Source organism: Coffea arabica, chromosome 1e, assembly GCF_036785885.1.
Source record: "Coffea arabica cultivar ET-39 chromosome 1e, Coffea Arabica ET-39 HiFi, whole genome shotgun sequence".
NCBI classification, from domain to species: domain Eukaryota; kingdom Viridiplantae; phylum Streptophyta; class Magnoliopsida; order Gentianales; family Rubiaceae; genus Coffea; species Coffea arabica.
In genome coordinates, this window is record NC_092311.1 from 39,484,442 (window position 1) to 39,501,779 (window position 17,338).

The 17,338-nt window shown below is 39.2% G+C and overlaps 2 protein-coding genes across 3 annotated transcripts; both read right to left on the bottom strand.

Annotated features, from left to right (window-relative positions):
• Positions 1–3,469: 3,469 nt before the first annotated feature.
• On the bottom strand, positions 3,470–8,675 carry LOC140009683 (uncharacterized). Its single transcript, XM_072055881.1, has 5 exons — positions 7,571–8,675; positions 7,368–7,453; positions 6,763–6,831; positions 4,473–6,692; positions 3,470–4,411 (listed from the first exon to the last, which is right to left on the bottom strand). The coding sequence occupies exons 4-5, from the start codon at positions 5,847–5,849 to the stop codon at positions 3,575–3,577; spliced, it is 2,214 nt and encodes a 737-aa protein (XP_071911982.1). The 5' UTR covers positions 5,850–6,692; positions 6,763–6,831; positions 7,368–7,453; positions 7,571–8,675; the 3' UTR covers positions 3,470–3,574.
• Positions 8,676–13,575: 4,900 nt separating this feature from the next.
• LOC113703754 (protein NRT1/ PTR FAMILY 4.5) lies at positions 13,576–16,192 on the bottom strand. Of its 2 annotated transcripts, XM_027225235.2 has the most exons (6): positions 16,125–16,192; positions 15,942–16,026; positions 15,545–15,762; positions 15,033–15,455; positions 14,837–14,943; positions 13,576–14,702 (listed from the first exon to the last, which is right to left on the bottom strand). In XM_027225235.2, exons 1-6 carry the CDS (start codon positions 16,125–16,127, stop codon positions 13,844–13,846), a joined length of 1,695 nt encoding a protein of 564 aa, XP_027081036.1. In that variant the 5' UTR covers positions 16,128–16,192; the 3' UTR covers positions 13,576–13,843. The 2 variants fall into 2 exon arrangements, with proteins under 2 accessions (XP_027081036.1, XP_071911985.1); XM_072055884.1 differs by lacking the exon at positions 16,125–16,192 and having other exon boundaries at positions 15,942–16,066.
• Between the last annotated feature and the right edge of the window lie 1,146 nt (positions 16,193–17,338).

Consider the following 17,338-nt stretch of genomic DNA (forward strand, 5'->3'; position numbering starts at 1 on the left):
GCGAGGAACAAAGCCTGTCAAGCAAACTCAAAGGCGCTTTCGACCCGAATTGATTCCTCTGATAGAAAATGAGAAAAATCGATTGATTGAAACCGGATTCATACGAGAAGTAAAATATCCAACATGGATTTCAAGCATCGTCCCTGTAAGGAAGAAGAATGGGCAAATTCGAGTTTGTGTTGACTTTCGAGACTTAAACGAGGCTTGCCCCAAAGATGATTTTCCTCTCCCCATCACAGAATTAACGGTAGATGCTACAACCGGGCATGAAGCACTATCTTTTCTTGATGGATCGTCTGGCTACAATCAAATACGCATGGCGCCCGAGGATGAGGAGCTAACTGCCTTCCGCACCCCCAAGGGAATTTATTGCTATAAAGTAATGCCGTTTGGCTTGAAAAATGCTGGAGCAACATATCAAAGGGCAATGCAAAGAATTTTTGACGATATGCTCCATAAAAATGTGGAGTGCTATGTCGATGATCTTGTGGTGAAATCAAAGAAGCGGGAAGATCATATTCAAGACCTTCGAAAAGTTTTCCAACGCCTTCGGAGATACCAACTGAAGATGAATCCTTTGAAGTGAGTCACTTCTGGCAAGTTTCTCGGTTTCATCGTTCATCAGCGAGGAATAGAAGTCGATCGATCTAAAATTGATGCCATTGTGAATATGCCTGAACCGCGAAATATTCATGAATTGAAGAGTCTTCAAGGGAAGTTGGCTTATATCCGCAGGTTTATCTCTAATTTGGCCGGACGATGCCAACCCTTCAGTCGACTGATGAAGAAAGGGGTGCCCTTCGAATGGGATGAATCGTGTAGGAATGCCTTTACAAGCATCAAAATGTATCTCATGAATCCTCCAGTTTTGGCTGCACCCATCCCAAGAAAACCATTGATTCTTTATATTTCCGCTCAAGAACGGTCGGTTGGGGCCTTACTTGCTCAAGAAAATGATGAAGGTAAGGAGAATGCGCTGTATTACTTGAGTCGGATGATGACACCTAATGAGTTGAATTACTCTCCCATTGAGAAGCTGTGTTTGGCACTTATATTTGTCATTCAGAAGTTAAAACATTATTTTCAAGCACACACTATTCGACTCATATCTAAGTCTAATCCCATTAAATATGTGATGGCAAAACCTGTACTGTCTGATCGGCTCGCGAGATGGTACCTCCAGTTTCAACAATTTGAAATTATTTATGTACCTGCGAAAGCTGTCAAAGGACAAATATTGGCAGACTTTGTAGCCGATCATCCACTACCTGCCGAGTGGGAGTTGACTGATGAACTTCCCGATGAAGAAGTGTTTATGGTCGAATCGTCGTGGTCAATGTATTTCGATGGAGCTGCCCACCGTGATGGAGCTGGCGCGGGAGTTGTCTTTTATACTCCTGAAGCAGATATATTGCCATACTCTTTCACTTTAACGCGCCGGTGTTCCAACAATGTGGCTGAATATCAGGCGTTGATTCTCGGTCTTGAAACGGCTGTGGACATGAAGCAGTTGCATCTTAGAGTCTATGGTGATTCAAAATTGGTGGTAAATCAACTTCTTGGTGTTTATGATGTCAAGAAACCCAAATTGATCCCATATTATAAGTATGCAAGACAACTCATGGGATATCTGGGTAATGTCACTATAGAACATATCCCTAGAAATTTCAACCAACAAGCTGATTCTTTGGCAAGGGTGGCGTCCATGATCACTCTACCTTCTCATCGAAATCAGATTTCAATATGTCAAAATTGGGTCATACCTCCGATGTTTGATGAATGTGAGGATGGAGAGGAAGAAAATGCTTATCATATTTTTGTCCATGAGATCGAAAAGGAGGATTGGCGTCACTTCATCATTGATTACCTTAATCATGGGAAGTTACCAGAAGATCCTAAGAAAAGGGTTGATATACGTCGTCGAGCACCACGTTTCATTTACTACAAAGGGACGCTTTACCGAAGGTCATTCGATGGGGTGTTTCTACGATGTCTTGGAGAAGATGAGGCCATGCAGGCAATGGAGGAGGCTCACTCTGGGATATGTGGTGCTCACCAATCTGGCCCGAAATTACACTTTCGCATTAAAAGAATGGGATACTACTGGCCAACAATGGTGAAGGACTGTATCGATTTTGCTAGAAGATGTCAAGCTTGTCAATTCCATGGAAATTTCATCCGTCAACCTCCTGAACCATTGCATCCAACTGTAGCTTCTTGGCCGTTCGATGCTTGGGGTTTGGATATAGTTGGACCGCTTCCAAAATCTTCAGGAGGACACATTTTTATTTTGGCAGCGACGGATTATTTCTCAAAGTGGGCCGAAGCGGTTCCTTTAAGAGAGGTCAAAAAGGAGAATGTAGTAGATTTTATCCGCTCGCACATCATTTATCGATATGGAGTCCCGCGTTATATCATCACCGATAATGGTAAACCTTTTTGCAATGTAGCAATGAACAAACTTTGCGAAAAGTTTCATTTCAAACAATACAATTCTTCCATGTACTACGCTGCTGCAAACGGACTCGCTGAAGCATTCAACAAGACCTTATGTAATCTGTTGAAGAAAATCGTGGATAAATCGAAAAGGGATTGGCATCTTCGAATTGGAGAAGCACTTTGGGCATACAGAACTACTTTTCGAACTCCCATACAAGCAACCCCATATGCGCTTGTTTACGGTGTTGAAGCTGTTCTTCCACTTGAGTGTCAAATACCTTCGCTAAGAATTGCAATTCAAGAAGGGTTCAGTGGAGAAGATAATGTTCGTCTTCGCCTTGAGGAATTAGAAGCACTCGACGAAAAGAGATTGGAAACTCAGCAACGGATTGAGTGCTATCAGGCTCGCCTTTCAAAGGCATTCAATAAGCACGTTCGACCCCGCTCTTTCCAAATCGGAGAGTTAGTACTCGCCGTTCGGAGACCAATCATTCTCACTCATGGCGGACAAAGAAAGTTTACTCCTAAGTGGGATGGTCCATATGTCATTCGAGAAATATATACAAATGGCTCATACAAGTTGGTTGCTGAAGATGGATTAATGGTTGGCCCCATCAATGGCAAGTACCTAAAAAGGTACTATGCATAATCGGAACCGCGCGATGCTCCTGGCCCGCATGAGCTAAAACTGTGGATGGCAACCACCAATAGTGTAGTATGTGGTTAAACTGCTGAAACACTCCACCAAGTCTAAGGTGGTAAATAAATAGATACTCCTGGCCCGCATGAGATTAAAATGTGAACGGCAGGAACTACGTGTGACTTGATTCCCTTGTTGGGATACGTAGGCAGCTTGGAGGGCATCCTCTAAGTTCAGTTACACCGCTCCAAATCAAATCCTTGTCCTTTACAAAAAAAAATGAAAAAGAATTTTCTCTTTCCAAAAAAAAAAAAAAAAAAAGAATAAAATGCTCCATTTGAGTTCTTTTCTCTTAAAAAAAAAAAAAACAACAACAACAACAACAAGAGATAAGAAATGAAAAGCATTTTATTATTCAAAAGAAAAAAACTCATTACATGAAAAAAAAAATGAGTGATAAAATAATTCAAGGAAAAGAAGAACATGGTGGAAAGTCTAAATATCAAATTTGTATTCCACTACAGCTACTTTATATGATTCAAGTGCAGATTTCATGTCTTCAAATTCCTTCATTGCTTCATCAGTCATGATGCTAGTATTTTCAATGGAAGATAACTCATCATGCGCTTGGGTTATTTCAGCCTGGATCTCCTTGAAGGTCTCATGCTTTTGATCGATAGTCGAACTGATTTCCAGGCCTTGTTTCTCCAAACTGATGAGTTCCTGTTGCAGAACCTTCTTCCTGTCTTCAATGGACTGCAACTTTTCTTCAAGACTTTGCAAGTGACAAGTTAGTCCTTCTTCCTTTGCCTTAACTCTCTCGAGTTGGACGGTCGCGTTGGAAAGGAGTTCTGCATGTGTTTCTTTGCTCATCCTTTCCCACGATGAGGATGCCAGAACATCATATGCCTTCGCTTTGACAAATAATTCCATCAAGTGATCTTTTAAAGGGAGGCCATTGGTAGGATCCGTTCTTGTGATTTCTGCAATGATTTCCTCTGCACACTCTTTTAAAGAAGAGATCTGCTCAGTTGGAGTGTCAAGAATCTGTTCGCGAAAATCCATCCACAAACTCTGCAAGTACTTCCTTCGATGCTCCTGGATCAATTTTTGACCATGAAATTCTGAAACCAATGCTACCTTAGGTTTTTTTCGAATTTCGTGCAAATTAGTCAGCTCCTTCTTTGACAAAGCACCTCCACTGGGGGCAAGTTGCTTTGGGATGCTGATAACAACTTCGTCACCTTCCTTGTTTGAAATTATAGCATCAGTCTTAAGTTCAAGTGGTGAATTGGTACCAACATCTTCTTGGTGGAATTCAAGAAGTAGGGGCTGAAAAAAAAAAGTGTTATGAAGGTTTAAAAAAAAAAAAAAAAAAGGAAGATATGATTACCTTAAGCGGCGACACTCCAACCGACGGTGGTGAAAAGGAAATTTCCTCCAAATCAGGAGATGTCCTTTTCTTCGACCGGTTCCAATGACGGTCTTGGCTACTACTGCCACTCGCCAACGAATGGGCTCCTCTTTGGGTAGATTCGATGCCCTGAGCTTGAGTTCCTTCTTGTTCTATAGCCTCGAGAGAATCACGGTCGTCTATCGTTTCAATTTCGACGTCTCCTTCTGTGTGAGTCACTGATGAAGATTTTGAAACCTTGGGCGGCATCTTCTTTACTGGAATCACTGGTTGCGCCTCTTTGATGGCCTGTCGAGAGTCCTTGGAAGACTTATTTCTTGTAACAACGTTTTCCAAGGGGCTGCTAATGGTTTTGTTCTTCCGCAAGGTGGATGAGGTAAGACCCGTTACAATCTCTATAACTCCATTAGGATGCACTGACTCGTTGGCGGAGGTAACCTTACCCTTCTTCACTGATTGCTGAGGGATCTTAACGGTGAATTTTAAGGGAGTTGAAGAGACACTATTTGACCGAGTCGACCACCAGGCATCATAGTCTTTTGTGATCAATGGATGCTTCCTGTGCATGGGTATAGTCATCCGAGACCGCGTCTGCGTGCGAACTGAGGAATCCCATAGTTGAATAGCTTCACCTAAGGTATAAGTGTGAGTGATCTCTTTCAAGTTGTTGGGGATGTCCTGACAAAAACCGAATTGCCTGCTGAACCTGCAAGGATTATATTTTTCAATAATAAAAGTATTGTTCTTACGTAGAGTTAAATGGCAAGAGCGTTGACTAATGAAGTAGCTCGTGAGTCTCGATGATAAGGATCCGTCATCGATCAACGCCTTTTCTCCGTTCTCAGTCCAGCACAATTTAGGAAGCATCAAAGGATTCGTTTCTTTGAAGATTTCCTCAGCTTCCAATTGGCCATAAAATATTGCCATTTTCTCACCACTAAATCTTGTCATGCGCGCGTGGTGGCTACTTACTTGATGATTTTCGTAATATACATCGAAGTATTGACCAATCCAAGCATAAACGTAATGGATTGGAAAAGTTACCCCACATTCTCCAAGGTTAGGGGCGTGGACGATCTCCCTCAACCCATGATATATGCTCGCGAGGACGGGAATTGCAAGACAAAATCTTTTCCCTGTAGCCATTAAGCATGCAACCTTGAAGACACTCGGGCGAATACGATCGACCTTTTTGCTTGGCAAAAGGAACTTGCAGATCCAACACGCTATGAATGCCGCAATATAGGTCTCCTTTCTTAGAGACCCTGGGATACCCAGGGTGTCAAAAGGGACATTGAAGTCATTCGTATCGACAAGGTCGTAAGGCTCCACGCTTCCAGAAGGGTTGTAAGTCATTTTTTGGTTTAGATGTGGTCTTCCTTCTATTCGCTCTATTCGGAGGAGCCCTATACCTAGCCTCTGCTTTGAACCAGAAGCGAATCCAGTCCTTCATCCATACCCCTTGGTCGTTCGTCCAGAGGTGGTAGTAAGCCGAAAAAAGATGCCTGCAACTTTCAGGGAGAAGTGGTTTCCCTTCTTTGTCACGAGTGAGGAGCTCCCGCGCCGAAGGAACAACTTCATCGAAAAACGTGCCGTCAATCGAAAGGCCACCGAGTCGATAAAGGTCCCAAAGTGTGATGGACAACTCCCCAACGGGCGTATGAAGTGTGTTCGTCGAGGGACATCAATATTTGAAGAAGGCTCGCAAGATATTTTCACAGCGGTCGTAGGAGTATCTCGACGCGTAGACAGCTTCAAATATGCCAGCGCATGTGAGTACGTCTTTATACCTTCCAAGCATGTCCTCAACCCACTCCCAATAATGAGAAGTGAAGCACGCCTCACCAAAGAAGGACGAAGGGGTTTTCCATGTAGCTTTGTCAACATTGAAACCCACGAACGGAAGCGTGAATTTGGCTATTTCTGGATCTCCATTGTGAAGTGACGAGTTTAATACGACCACTTCTTCTTCCCTCGATGTAGTGGAGAAAGTCGACGGTGCCACCACTTTCTTGGTCCACTTGCTAGTCCAATCTTCGAGATGAAAGCACCCTTCAAGGGGTATGAAGGATTCAGCAAGCGGGCCGATTGCTGGTTTGTAAACATGTAGTGACAAGCTCTTTGATTGAGTTCCTCCCCGTTCATCCGTCAGTGAAATATGCGGCACTGGCACGGCGTAGTCCTTAATTTGCATGATTGCTGGAATTTGGTAAAAGAAGATATCAGAGGATACAGGAGTTTCGTGCAAGAAGTTTGGTAATTAAATTACCTAATTGGTTGCCTCTTCTCAAATCCCCGGAATTGTTTCAAACCCCTCTTCAAGCGCAGCTTGAGTTGTCTACAAAGAGGTAAGTTGACAAAGTTTAGATCAAAACCATGTATAGTAGGAATATTTGGGGGGCAAAACAAAAAAAAAAAAAAACAAAAAAAAAATATTTTTTTAAGGTCAAAGTTCTAGCAAAAAGAGGGGGAAAATTTGTGCTCAAATATCATATTTGGGTATTATCCTAATAGATGAGGAAAAAAAAAACAAAACAAAAAAAAACAAAACAAAAGACAACAAAAAAAAAAAAGAGAGAAAAAAAGGATGGTACGAAAATTGAGATTAAATTTTTAGCCCCAAGGAATAGCTCAAAAAAAAATATTTTGAGCCAATCCTCATTCTCAAATAATATTTGAAGGGCATCTCAAATAATATTTTAGGTCAATCGTCATGCGGTTAGATTCAGCCTTCCAGCCGAAACCCAAGCTTTTTTTTCAAGCAATATTTTGAGAAATTATTTGGTAAAATCGTGGGACTCTAAGCATCTCAATTGACTAAAGCTTCTTGTAATAAGTAATTATTGCAAGTAAAGATGGTGGAGCCGCAAGTACCTGGGAAGCGAAGGACTTTTTTTTTCTTCTTTTGTAACCAACAGATGGCTACTAGCTCTGGCGGCAGCGGCAATTTGTTGATGCGGCTGAAGAAAGAAATAAAATTCGATGAAAGGAAAGTGTCCAAGTGCGACCAATGGATGGCGATATATATTAAAGGTATCAATATGTATGAAAAGTGAATGAGGGTTGGGGATAATCACCTAAATCAACGCGATATCAGCAACAGGAATTCTACACTAGTAGCGATAAACGCCAGCTATAGTGACCGTAGCAATTCCGGATAGCAGTTTTCAAGTTGTGGGCAGCGAAAACAAAAAAAAAGCAGCAACAGTGAACGAGCAAAGGGGCAGCAACTCTTGCTGGCCAAACTGCAGTAGTAGCCACAGCTAAACTCTGCAGCGGCTCCCGTCTGATGGCATAGCAATTCGAAGACTACACAAGGGGAGAGGTCTACAAAGTTCAAGCGGCGGTCGCTTGATTGTACCAGTATGAAGGGAAAAAAAGAAGAGAGGATTGGCTCTTGTTTTTGATTAAAAGTAAGCTCTTGGTCCTAAGTATTTATAATAGACGCGCGCCGCACATTCAAGGAGAGTCCAGGTTGGAATAATGGTCTAATTTGAGTCCAAGTAGGCCTCCTTTCCCACGGGAATTTAGTTAGTACGCTTGGCGGGTTGATCTTCTTTTATAATTGGAAGTTGATCTCTTACCTGTATGAGTCATCACCGAAGTATTTCCCCAAGTCCTCAAAGGCTGGATTTGATTGAATTCATGAAGGGCAAGGAGTCTTGTGCGTATGATAGACTAACAAAAGGAATACTACATGGAATCTGGCCGCAGGACTTTCTTAGTAATCATCAATATCAAATGCTACTTGGAAATCGCATGCCACTTGGAATCTGGCCTCGGGAGCTGGCTGCCAACTTCTATAGGCTGAGTAATTCCCTGAGGAATTGCATTGGGTTACTCTTCAAGCTTCGGCCTCATCCAAAAAAAAAAAAAAAAAAAAGGGAGAGGATTCAAATGTTTAAGTTCATCAAGGATACAAATCCTAGAATTGCGACAAGAAGCTGACTGAAATTGAAGCTCTTGCTCTTATGACGTTCAAGCCAAAAAAAAAAAAAAAAACTGAAACCAATTCGGGAATGCTAAAAAGAAATTTGAGCAGATCTCAACGAATGTTTAACGCAATTTGTATGGGACTTCCTCTTGAGTTTTCGGGTCTAATTTAGCAACAAGATTGTGTAGCTCACCAAGGATGCAAGTGCTAGCTTTGAAAGGTTTGTTTGAGCCGTGCAAGGAAAAGGATTTTTTGTGTGCGTAATGCTCAAATTCCTGCAAGTAAAAGGCGATTTATACGAATCACCGACTTGAGGATGTTGCATGGTATGATCTGGTCTTGGGAGTTGAGATCACTGGTTCACCAATCTATATGCCAGAGACATGCGTGGCATTTTGCATGGCCTTATTACATAGTTGAGTCATTGATTCAAAAAGCCAGGCACTGCAAAGCTTTGGATAAGGTCAATGAATTGATATTTAAATTGCAAAGCTTTGAATAAAGCTTTGAGTAAAGCCACGGCATTGATAAAGTCCATGAATAGACTTCACTTGGATTCCTAGGATTTCATCTTTGAAATGGCTTGCACGTGAATGATCAGGCATGTAATATGCAATGTCCCACAAATCAATACATTGGGCTTTCTTGAGGACAAATGGTTATAATTAAAATTGGTGGCTACTTTATCACCAATTCAGAGGTCACGGCATTGCTCCTGGAGTTGATGGTCCGACAAAGCCTTGGCATGATCCTGAAATTGATATAACTAATGTTGCATGAATTGGTGGATCCCACATGGCCATCTTATAAGCAAAGCTCACGAATTGATATACCAAGTGCAAAATTTTGAGTAAAGCTACGGGATTGCATTGGGAAATTGAAAGCTAGCAATTGAAAGCTAGCCATGCATGACACTGGACTACGGGATTGCATTGGGAAATTGATATAAGGTGGTCCGGTCTCGGGAAATTGAAAGCTAGCAATCTTGGAAATTGAGCTCAATAGGGGATGCATTGTTGGTATTCCACGTAACTATCATATGTGATACAAGTAATTGATATAAAGTTTGCAAAGCTTGAAGTTTAGCCCATTTATGGGTTTCACTTGAAAACTAATATGTCAGTGGTGTTCAAATTGAAGCAAAAAAATATGTGTCAAAACTTGTCCGTTCAAAATTTGCTCCGATATCCAGCATTCACGCTCAAGTTTCGAGGGGGCATTTGTAGACAATGGAATTTTAATTAAATTCCAAAAACTACCATTGGTCTATAAAATATTTTTATCCAATCGGATATTGCCATATGACATGTACACTTGGAAAGTTTGGTTATTAAATAGCCAATTATATTCCTCCACGTGTCAAGTTGAGGTGTTCCAAACCAATTCAAATCGCAGGGGTATCTTCACCAACCAAATCATATCATATCACATATCTATTGGATAAATATCTAAGTATTTATTTCTTATTAAAGGGATAATATTTAGAGTTATTTAATCCAAGTATATCTCTTATATACTGCAATGGCCTGGCCAGTAAAATGGCGCCACGTCACTTGTCCCCACAGGCTTGGCCAATCGGGAAATTACCTATCTCTTTATTGATAAATATAAAATGAAGAGATAATATTTGACTGGCACAGTCCTAATATGACTGCACGTCTTGCAAGGCAAGTAAAGTGGTACACAGGTTTTCAACCTCCACCTCTTGCTACAACTATAAATAGAGGTCTCTCAACCAAATTAAGGGGACACACAGAGATATCAAGAAACATCTCATACACTCAAGTATTGAAGCTTCAAGCTACGAAGGTCTGGGTCTCAAAGCTCCTCAAGTCTTCCGCATATCAAGGCTTGAGCCTTCAAGTATTTTCAAATCCTTCAAATCTTCCATATCAAGATTTGAAGGAGTCGGTGGTTGATCCAAGAACAAGCTGCGAAGCCCTTGGATTGTTGTTCGAGGAGAAGAATCGAAGGAAACTCTCCATAAGTTCGAGAAACTTCCAGAGATTGTACCTACATATTTTTCTAAGTTTATATAGTATATATTTGTCGTGTATTTCTTTTTCTTGTCGTTTTGCAGACTTGAAATTTTATCGCGTACAAGCATATCCCCACCAGATCTTCCGTCCCATTCCCCACATCACTTAAATAAATATAAATAAAAATTATAAGTATAACATAATAATTACAAATAGTTCTAAGTAGAATAAAACTATTGATTAACTACATGCAATTGTAATTAATTAGTTTTGTATATAATTTTATATGTTACTAATTTGGGAGCTATAGTCATTATTTTTAACCGTAAGCTTAAGTAGTTACTACCAAGCATCCGTTCAGACAAAAAAGTACTATAGATAATAGTAGTAGAATACTAGACTAGTAGTGACTGTAGTAGCAGTAGCAGTAGCTGTAGCAGTAAAGTGAGTAAATATTAGAAATTAAAAATAGTAAATAAGCAGAAAATATGTAAAATCAAGACGAAAACCCTAAATTTTGTAATATCTTCAAGAGAAGATTTACTGATCTAGTACCTTCTAATCCATCCACCAAATAAAAGAAAAAAGTATTTCATAAGAAAATTAATGAATCAATAAAATCATGAACAAATCTGTCCCATGTCTTAAATTAAACAAAGAAGAGTCAATAACAAATCTGATAGGATTTGTAAGATTAACTCCAAAATCAAAAAAATTTGAAAAATAAGATAAGTACAAAAAAACCATGAATATGAAACAAAAGATAGAAAAAGAAAGGGAAAACATGTTTGCTTCCACCATCAATAATGTAAAATAGAAGATTTAAAAGAAGAATTTTTTCTTTCAAAGGGGGATAACTGGACATTGGAGAATGCTTCTCGAGGTGACAATTCTCAAAGGAGGGAGAGAATTGCCTGTTTCTTTAGTTTTTAATTGGATGAGTCATTTTATTTTTGAGTTGGGCCAGCCAAGATTGTTTTTATTTGAGAAAAATATTGGATCATCAATTTAACCAACCAACTTAGTAGTTGTTGTTCCAAACAATTAGATGAAGTTATTGGGCTGTGACTAGAGCCCAAAATGCTCACAAAAGTGAGCAGCCCACGAAAAAAATCCAAGTCCCAGGTTAAAAGTCCAAAATTGAACTTGACCGCTTTGGACTTGTAAAATCATAGACTACACCAGTTTGTTGCTAAAAGTCAAAGCTGACCTCACAAATAATTGGCTCTTAATTTTCGGCAGAAGAGCAAAAATGGCAAGAAAGTGCAAATATGTCTAGACAATTGAGCAGTTAAACGTAAGATGGAACTTGGCCAATAGTTTAGGGGGTTTAGTGCAATTAACCATTTTATAAAGTTTTTTCCTTTTTTTTTCTTTGGATAGAAAATCTTTTACTTATTTGCATTACTTCTGCCCAGGAACATCAATCCGCTCCTTCTTCATCCCCTGCTTTCTTCTTGTTCTGTAATTCTTGATTTCATAAGAGGGTCTATTTGTGGAACTATTACAATACTATTTGCAGAACCTAAATCTGATTATCTGGTAGAGGCGCTGCTTTAATACAACCAGAGCTGGAAAGTCTACATTGCTGTCTGTTGTGTGTCTAGTGACAAAGGACGCAAAGGCAATGTATTTTCGTAACAACAAAAATATGAAGTAAATCTGACCCTTTTTCTTCTGATCAATATTACTTATATTTATCTTCCCAGTTTGATCAGCATTTTCTTCAAAATGCACAATGGAAAACTTAATGGAGAGGGCTCCAAGCTATCAAGTTAATGAACAAGGCAAATTCTTACATAATTTAAGTATAATTCATGTGGAAAAATGGTATGTATGTGCATTGTCTTGCTATTCTTGTTTACTTTTGGGGCAGCTGAAGCTTTTCAATCTTTCTTTCACATTTATTACTTCAGCATAAGATACGAAATAACTGCAGGACTAAACTTGTGTGTTGTTGTACCTTGATGGAAACATAGGTTTTGTAGTTTTTAGTAGAGATCAGATATGCTAATTAGTGGGAATAAAGGCCAAATTTCTTGTCAAGCCAAGAAAAGGCTTTCGATGACAATTTCTAGCAGTTTGTCTATGAATTGGAAATAGCAAACAAACCTTTTCCTAGATTCAAGAACTATGAGGACAGCAAAAGAAATGGTGATCCCTTGCCTGACAATCACAGCCTGCTGTTGTTAAAAGACACTTGGGCTGAACAGGAAACCTCCAAGTAATATAATCTGTCTTTAGCATTAAGCATTTCCTACGAGCCAGTCCAAGATAAAGGTAGCATTCTGGTTCTTGTCACAGACTTGCTTCCGCAATCAGTCAATAGGATTATGCGAGGAAAAGTTAGTCCAAAATTACTGTGCCAAAAGTCACATCCATTGGTGTGTCCATCCCATGCCACTTGGATGCCACCAATCAGACCAAAGAAAAGTATGATCCCCATTTGGGAGAAATATCCATTACACGCTTTCTAGCTAACAACAGCTCCGATCTTTTTCATTACGTTCCTTCTTATAGAATTGGAAAAGCAATTTTGAGTGATGGGAGTCTGTAGTCTTGTGAACCATTTTCATCTGCTTATAGCTCTCTTGTTAATATCCACGAATAGGCAGTCAGAAAAGCAAAATGTGTTGTACACAGGGTTCAAAGTCGCGGTCGCGGTCTGGACAGTTTCACATCGATTTCGGCATATTGGTCGCAGTTTTGGCGAGACGAAAATTTTTGAAATATTTAATATTCTAAAAATTGTAAAAAATATGATAAATAAAAATAATTACAAAATTAGTAAAAATAATAAAATTCGAGTTGACTCGGGATGACTCGGAGTGATTCGTTGTGACTTGATAGTTTCAACCATTCACGGTGACGTCTCGGCGAGTCAAGTATCTCGAAATCGTATCGTTCCGGTATCGTATCGGGAGGGCCCGAGACGGTGACGACTCGGCCGAGTCCGAGTCTTTGAACCATGGTTGTACAGGACCTTCAACAACCTTTTGTTGGAAGTTGTAAAAATGGAGTTCTGAAGCATTTAAGCCTAAGGTTCTTGTGAGGAGAAATTGGAAGCTGTCTAGCTGTTTTAATCTGTTTGATGGAAAACTAAGGACAAGTAGACTTGGTCTTCAGAAAACGTATATAAAATGCCTGTGAACCTATTAATCAGAGTTGCTGAGTACATGAAAGAGTATATTATCCTTCTTATCATCAATTACAACTTTCACTCTCATCGCAAAACTTACAGAATAAAAAGTTACAGCTGCAAACAAATGACTAGCAAATAATGCTATTCTGCACAATTTTGTGTAGCACATAATGCAAATAATCCTAAATGAGAAGAGGACAAGAAAGGGGAAAATATCTATAGCCTTGATCGATGAATGAATGCAATCGCAGCTCAATCCTGCTGAGTGTACTGGAAGTAGAAATTCATGCCCAATTTAATTTTCAGCAGCAACTGCAGATGTTCCTTTCACAGCCTTGCTTTGTGTTTCTTCATCATTTGCATCTGTCTTGTACTTGTACCATGAAGCCCAAAAGAGATAGTTAAAAAAATTGAGCAAACTTAGGATGGCTAAGAACCAGTAGAAAAGCTCCAACTTATTGTGGTTCAAATCTGGTGCCTCTAACCATCCTCGTTTGCTTGGAGTGACCTTCTTGGTTACAGCATTCACGAGGTTGACAAAGGCAGTACTTAAGAAGTATCCAAAAGAGAGTGATAAAAGTGCAAAAGAAGTGGAGAGAGATCTCATCCACTTGGGAGCTTCTCTGTAGAAGAACTCTATAAGTCCTATCACTGTAAACATGTCCGCAACGCCAAAGACTCCATATTGGAAAGAAAGCCAGAAAAGACTTATAGGATGTAATGGATCCTCTAGTGCTTTATGTCTTCTTTTGACCTCAACAACTCCGGCTATACTCATTGAGATGACAGAGAGTACAAGACCGATGCCTACGCGCTGAAGCTGAGTGATACCTGTTGGATGACCAGTGATTTTTCGAGCTAGTGGGACAAAGAAAAACTCGTAGATTGGTAACAGAATGGACATGAAAATCAGGGGAATCACTGGAATTGAAGCTGATGGAATCTTGAAAGATCCTAAATGTGTATTCATGATGTATCCTTGAAGAACTGAATATGTCTGCATCTGTGCCATGCATGTATTCATTATAATGGTGCTAGCAATTATTGGGAGCATCCTGATGAGTATCTTGACTTCTTCTACTTGTGTTACCGTGCAGACTGTCCATGGCACCGGATCCATCCCTCGTCGAACACTGGCAGCTTTGTCTAGCAATCTGTTTAAAAATTGAGATTATTTGAAAATTTTAGTGTAAGAGAAGCTAATTTTATATATTATTCTAATACAACTGTAATAAACTCCTAGTTTCTTGCTTCTTTTTCATGTTTCAGTCTTTAATTGTTTGACTACCTGAATTGGCTAGTATGCGAGATTGCATCGTTATCTTCAATCTCATATAATTCATTGGCATCTTGTGGCAGGGGTACATTTCTGTTTCTAATTGCAGCGACAATAACCTGAAAACACAAATTGATAACGGATAAGAATATGTGGAACAAAATGGAAATTTCAAGCACATAAATGAGATAAAAGAGATAAAAAGTACCTGAGATATCTTAACCAGAGGGCTGGCGCCTTGTGCTTGGATGCGGTAGAAAGGTTTTCCAAGTGCAAGAATTACCACTCCTATAGAAGTTGCGATTAGAGATATCAAAAATCCCCAGTGCCAACCTCTGTTCATAGCTATCCAAACCACAATAGTAACTCCTATTATGGATCCAACGGTTATACTGAACTGGTAGGAGTTGAAAAAACTTGCAAGTGCCTTTGCTTCCTTTGGATCTTTCTGATCAAATTGGTCAGCACCAAGTGCTGCAACCGATCCTTTAACTCCACCAGCACCTAGTGCCAAAAGGAATATGGTGCAGTAGAACATGACAGCTTCACTGCCTTTGACACAGCTTGATTTGCCACAGGGGTCAGGCTGCAACTTATGTGACTTTGCTTGGATGTAAAGCAAGAGCAGTCCCTGTAGTGAAAACATGGATTAGTGAGGAGGAAACGAAGAGGGATGTAAGTACTAGAAATGCTAGAATTCATTATGTTCAACTCCATTACCAGAACTTCCAAGATGCTAAACAATACGCATGTGTAGAGTCTGTTCAAGTAAGTATCTGATATTAAACCTCCCAAGATTGTGAGCAAGAAAGTTGATCCCAGGAAAATTGTGAGGGTATTTGCAGAAGTGGACAGATCAAATTGCATCACCAAGTGAAAGTAGAGAACCAATGATGACATATTCGCCACGAATCCAATGTTCTCCAGAGTCGTCAAAACTAACAGAAACAAAAATCACTTCCATCACTAAATTTGAAGTTTGAACCCGATGAAAGCAGTGGCTCAGAGCCAGGAAATAAGAGTTGGGGAAGGAGGATAGTGGGGAGGTGTTTTCCATTGCCTGTGTATCTCCCAGTGATTTTAAACCATGAAGATATATGCATATGTAAACACTCACCTAATACAAACATGCATGCCTTGAATCCACCCTTTTCCTTACTCAATGGGTATGAACTAATTGGAGATTCACCATTCTCTACATCCTGCATGAATAACCAAAAAATTTGATGTTATGGAGAGATATTTCACTAAGAAAGCAAGAGATGGTTGTGTATTTTTATTTCAATTCTCAGCATTATACCATTTTTCCAGTGATGAAGTGCAATCCAACTTGATTCTGAAGCTGATGAGTTCAAATGCTTGATGAGTAATCACTATGGATGGGAATGTCTATTTATAGTTTTATACAGGAAGCAGCGTCAGATTTTCGAAGTTCATACGGTGGCTCAGTCTTGGATTCTATGTTCCTTTGACTTTCCTATCACAATCTTGCTTCCTTTATTTATTGTTTGTTCAATTTACCTAGACAATAACACACACACTTATATATTCTTTAAATCCATCTGGGCCACAAAAAATACAAAATAAATTGGTTTGTATTTGTTAAAAGCAACTAGGATCATAAGAAATTATATCTCTTTCATTCAAAGTTCAGGGGATTTATTTGGTGCTATATTGTATAAAGTTTGGCAACTTTAGCTAATATTATTTAATTACTGTTGAATATGAATACTCTGAGAGTAAGAAGTGTTAGATTATTAACATTAGTGGTCCAGAAGGGACAGAAGTACTGAGGAACTATTTATTTACTTCCTGACCCAAAATTTTCTTTTGAGATATTGCTATTAGCACAAGGAAATTAGTTGAATTATCACAGAAATTGACTGGATACTTAATTATCTCACTATTAGTATATATCCTTCTTGTTATTTCTTTGGGTCAACTAAGGCCTAGTTTCTTAGGAAGACAACAAGAAACAAGATTCCTGTGTTTGAATTTTTCAGTTTTGTGCTACTAAGAACCATTAATAGCCGTCAGTTTAGGGCTTTCACATTATGATCCTTTGTCAAAAATTTTGGACTTGTTCTCCTTTTCTTGATGAATCCATTTTGTGCATGGAAGAAAAGGAAAACGAAGGGCTATAAATTCTAGACTTGTGAAGAAGACTTGACCATGTCTTTTGTTGCTTTCATTTATGCTGCATTGTAATGAGTTGACTTTTCCTTGCGGAATGAGTGTTATAGACTTGGTGAAGATGTGGTTTTTATGAAACTTGTACACAGGTTTGACGATAATAATTTATTCAAAAAAGTTGCACAATATTTTTTTTTTCAATTTTTTATTGACAATGGAGATATGGTATTGATACTTTGATATTTGTTGATGATAATTTCCTTAACTTTTTAATCATATCCAAAGAGAAAATTTTCGCCATCTTTTGACCCTATTACAACATGATAGCACTTTAGTGATTGTAAGTGTGATTAGAAGTTAAGATATTTTAAAATATTTTCA

Excerpts from the sequence above, each read along its gene's own strand:
- LOC140009683 (XM_072055881.1), bottom strand. The coding sequence starts at position 5,849 with ATGACTTACAACCCTTCTGGAAGCGTGGAGCCTTACGACCTTGTCGAT. Across the intron at positions 4,412-4,472 it reads TTGGAGTGTCGCCGCTTAAG|CCCCTACTTCTTGAATTCCA; the intron begins GTAATCATATCT and ends TTTTTTTTTCAG.
- LOC113703754 (XM_072055884.1), bottom strand. The coding sequence starts at position 16,032 with ATGCAGGATGTAGAGAATGGTGAATCTCCAATTAGTTCATACCCATTG. Across the intron at positions 15,456-15,544 it reads TTAGCATCTTGGAAGTTCTG|GGACTGCTCTTGCTTTACAT; the intron begins GTAATGGAGTTG and ends TTTTCACTACAG. Across the intron at positions 14,703-14,836 it reads TCGCATACTAGCCAATTCAG|ATTGCTAGACAAAGCTGCCA; the intron begins GTAGTCAAACAA and ends ATTTTTAAACAG.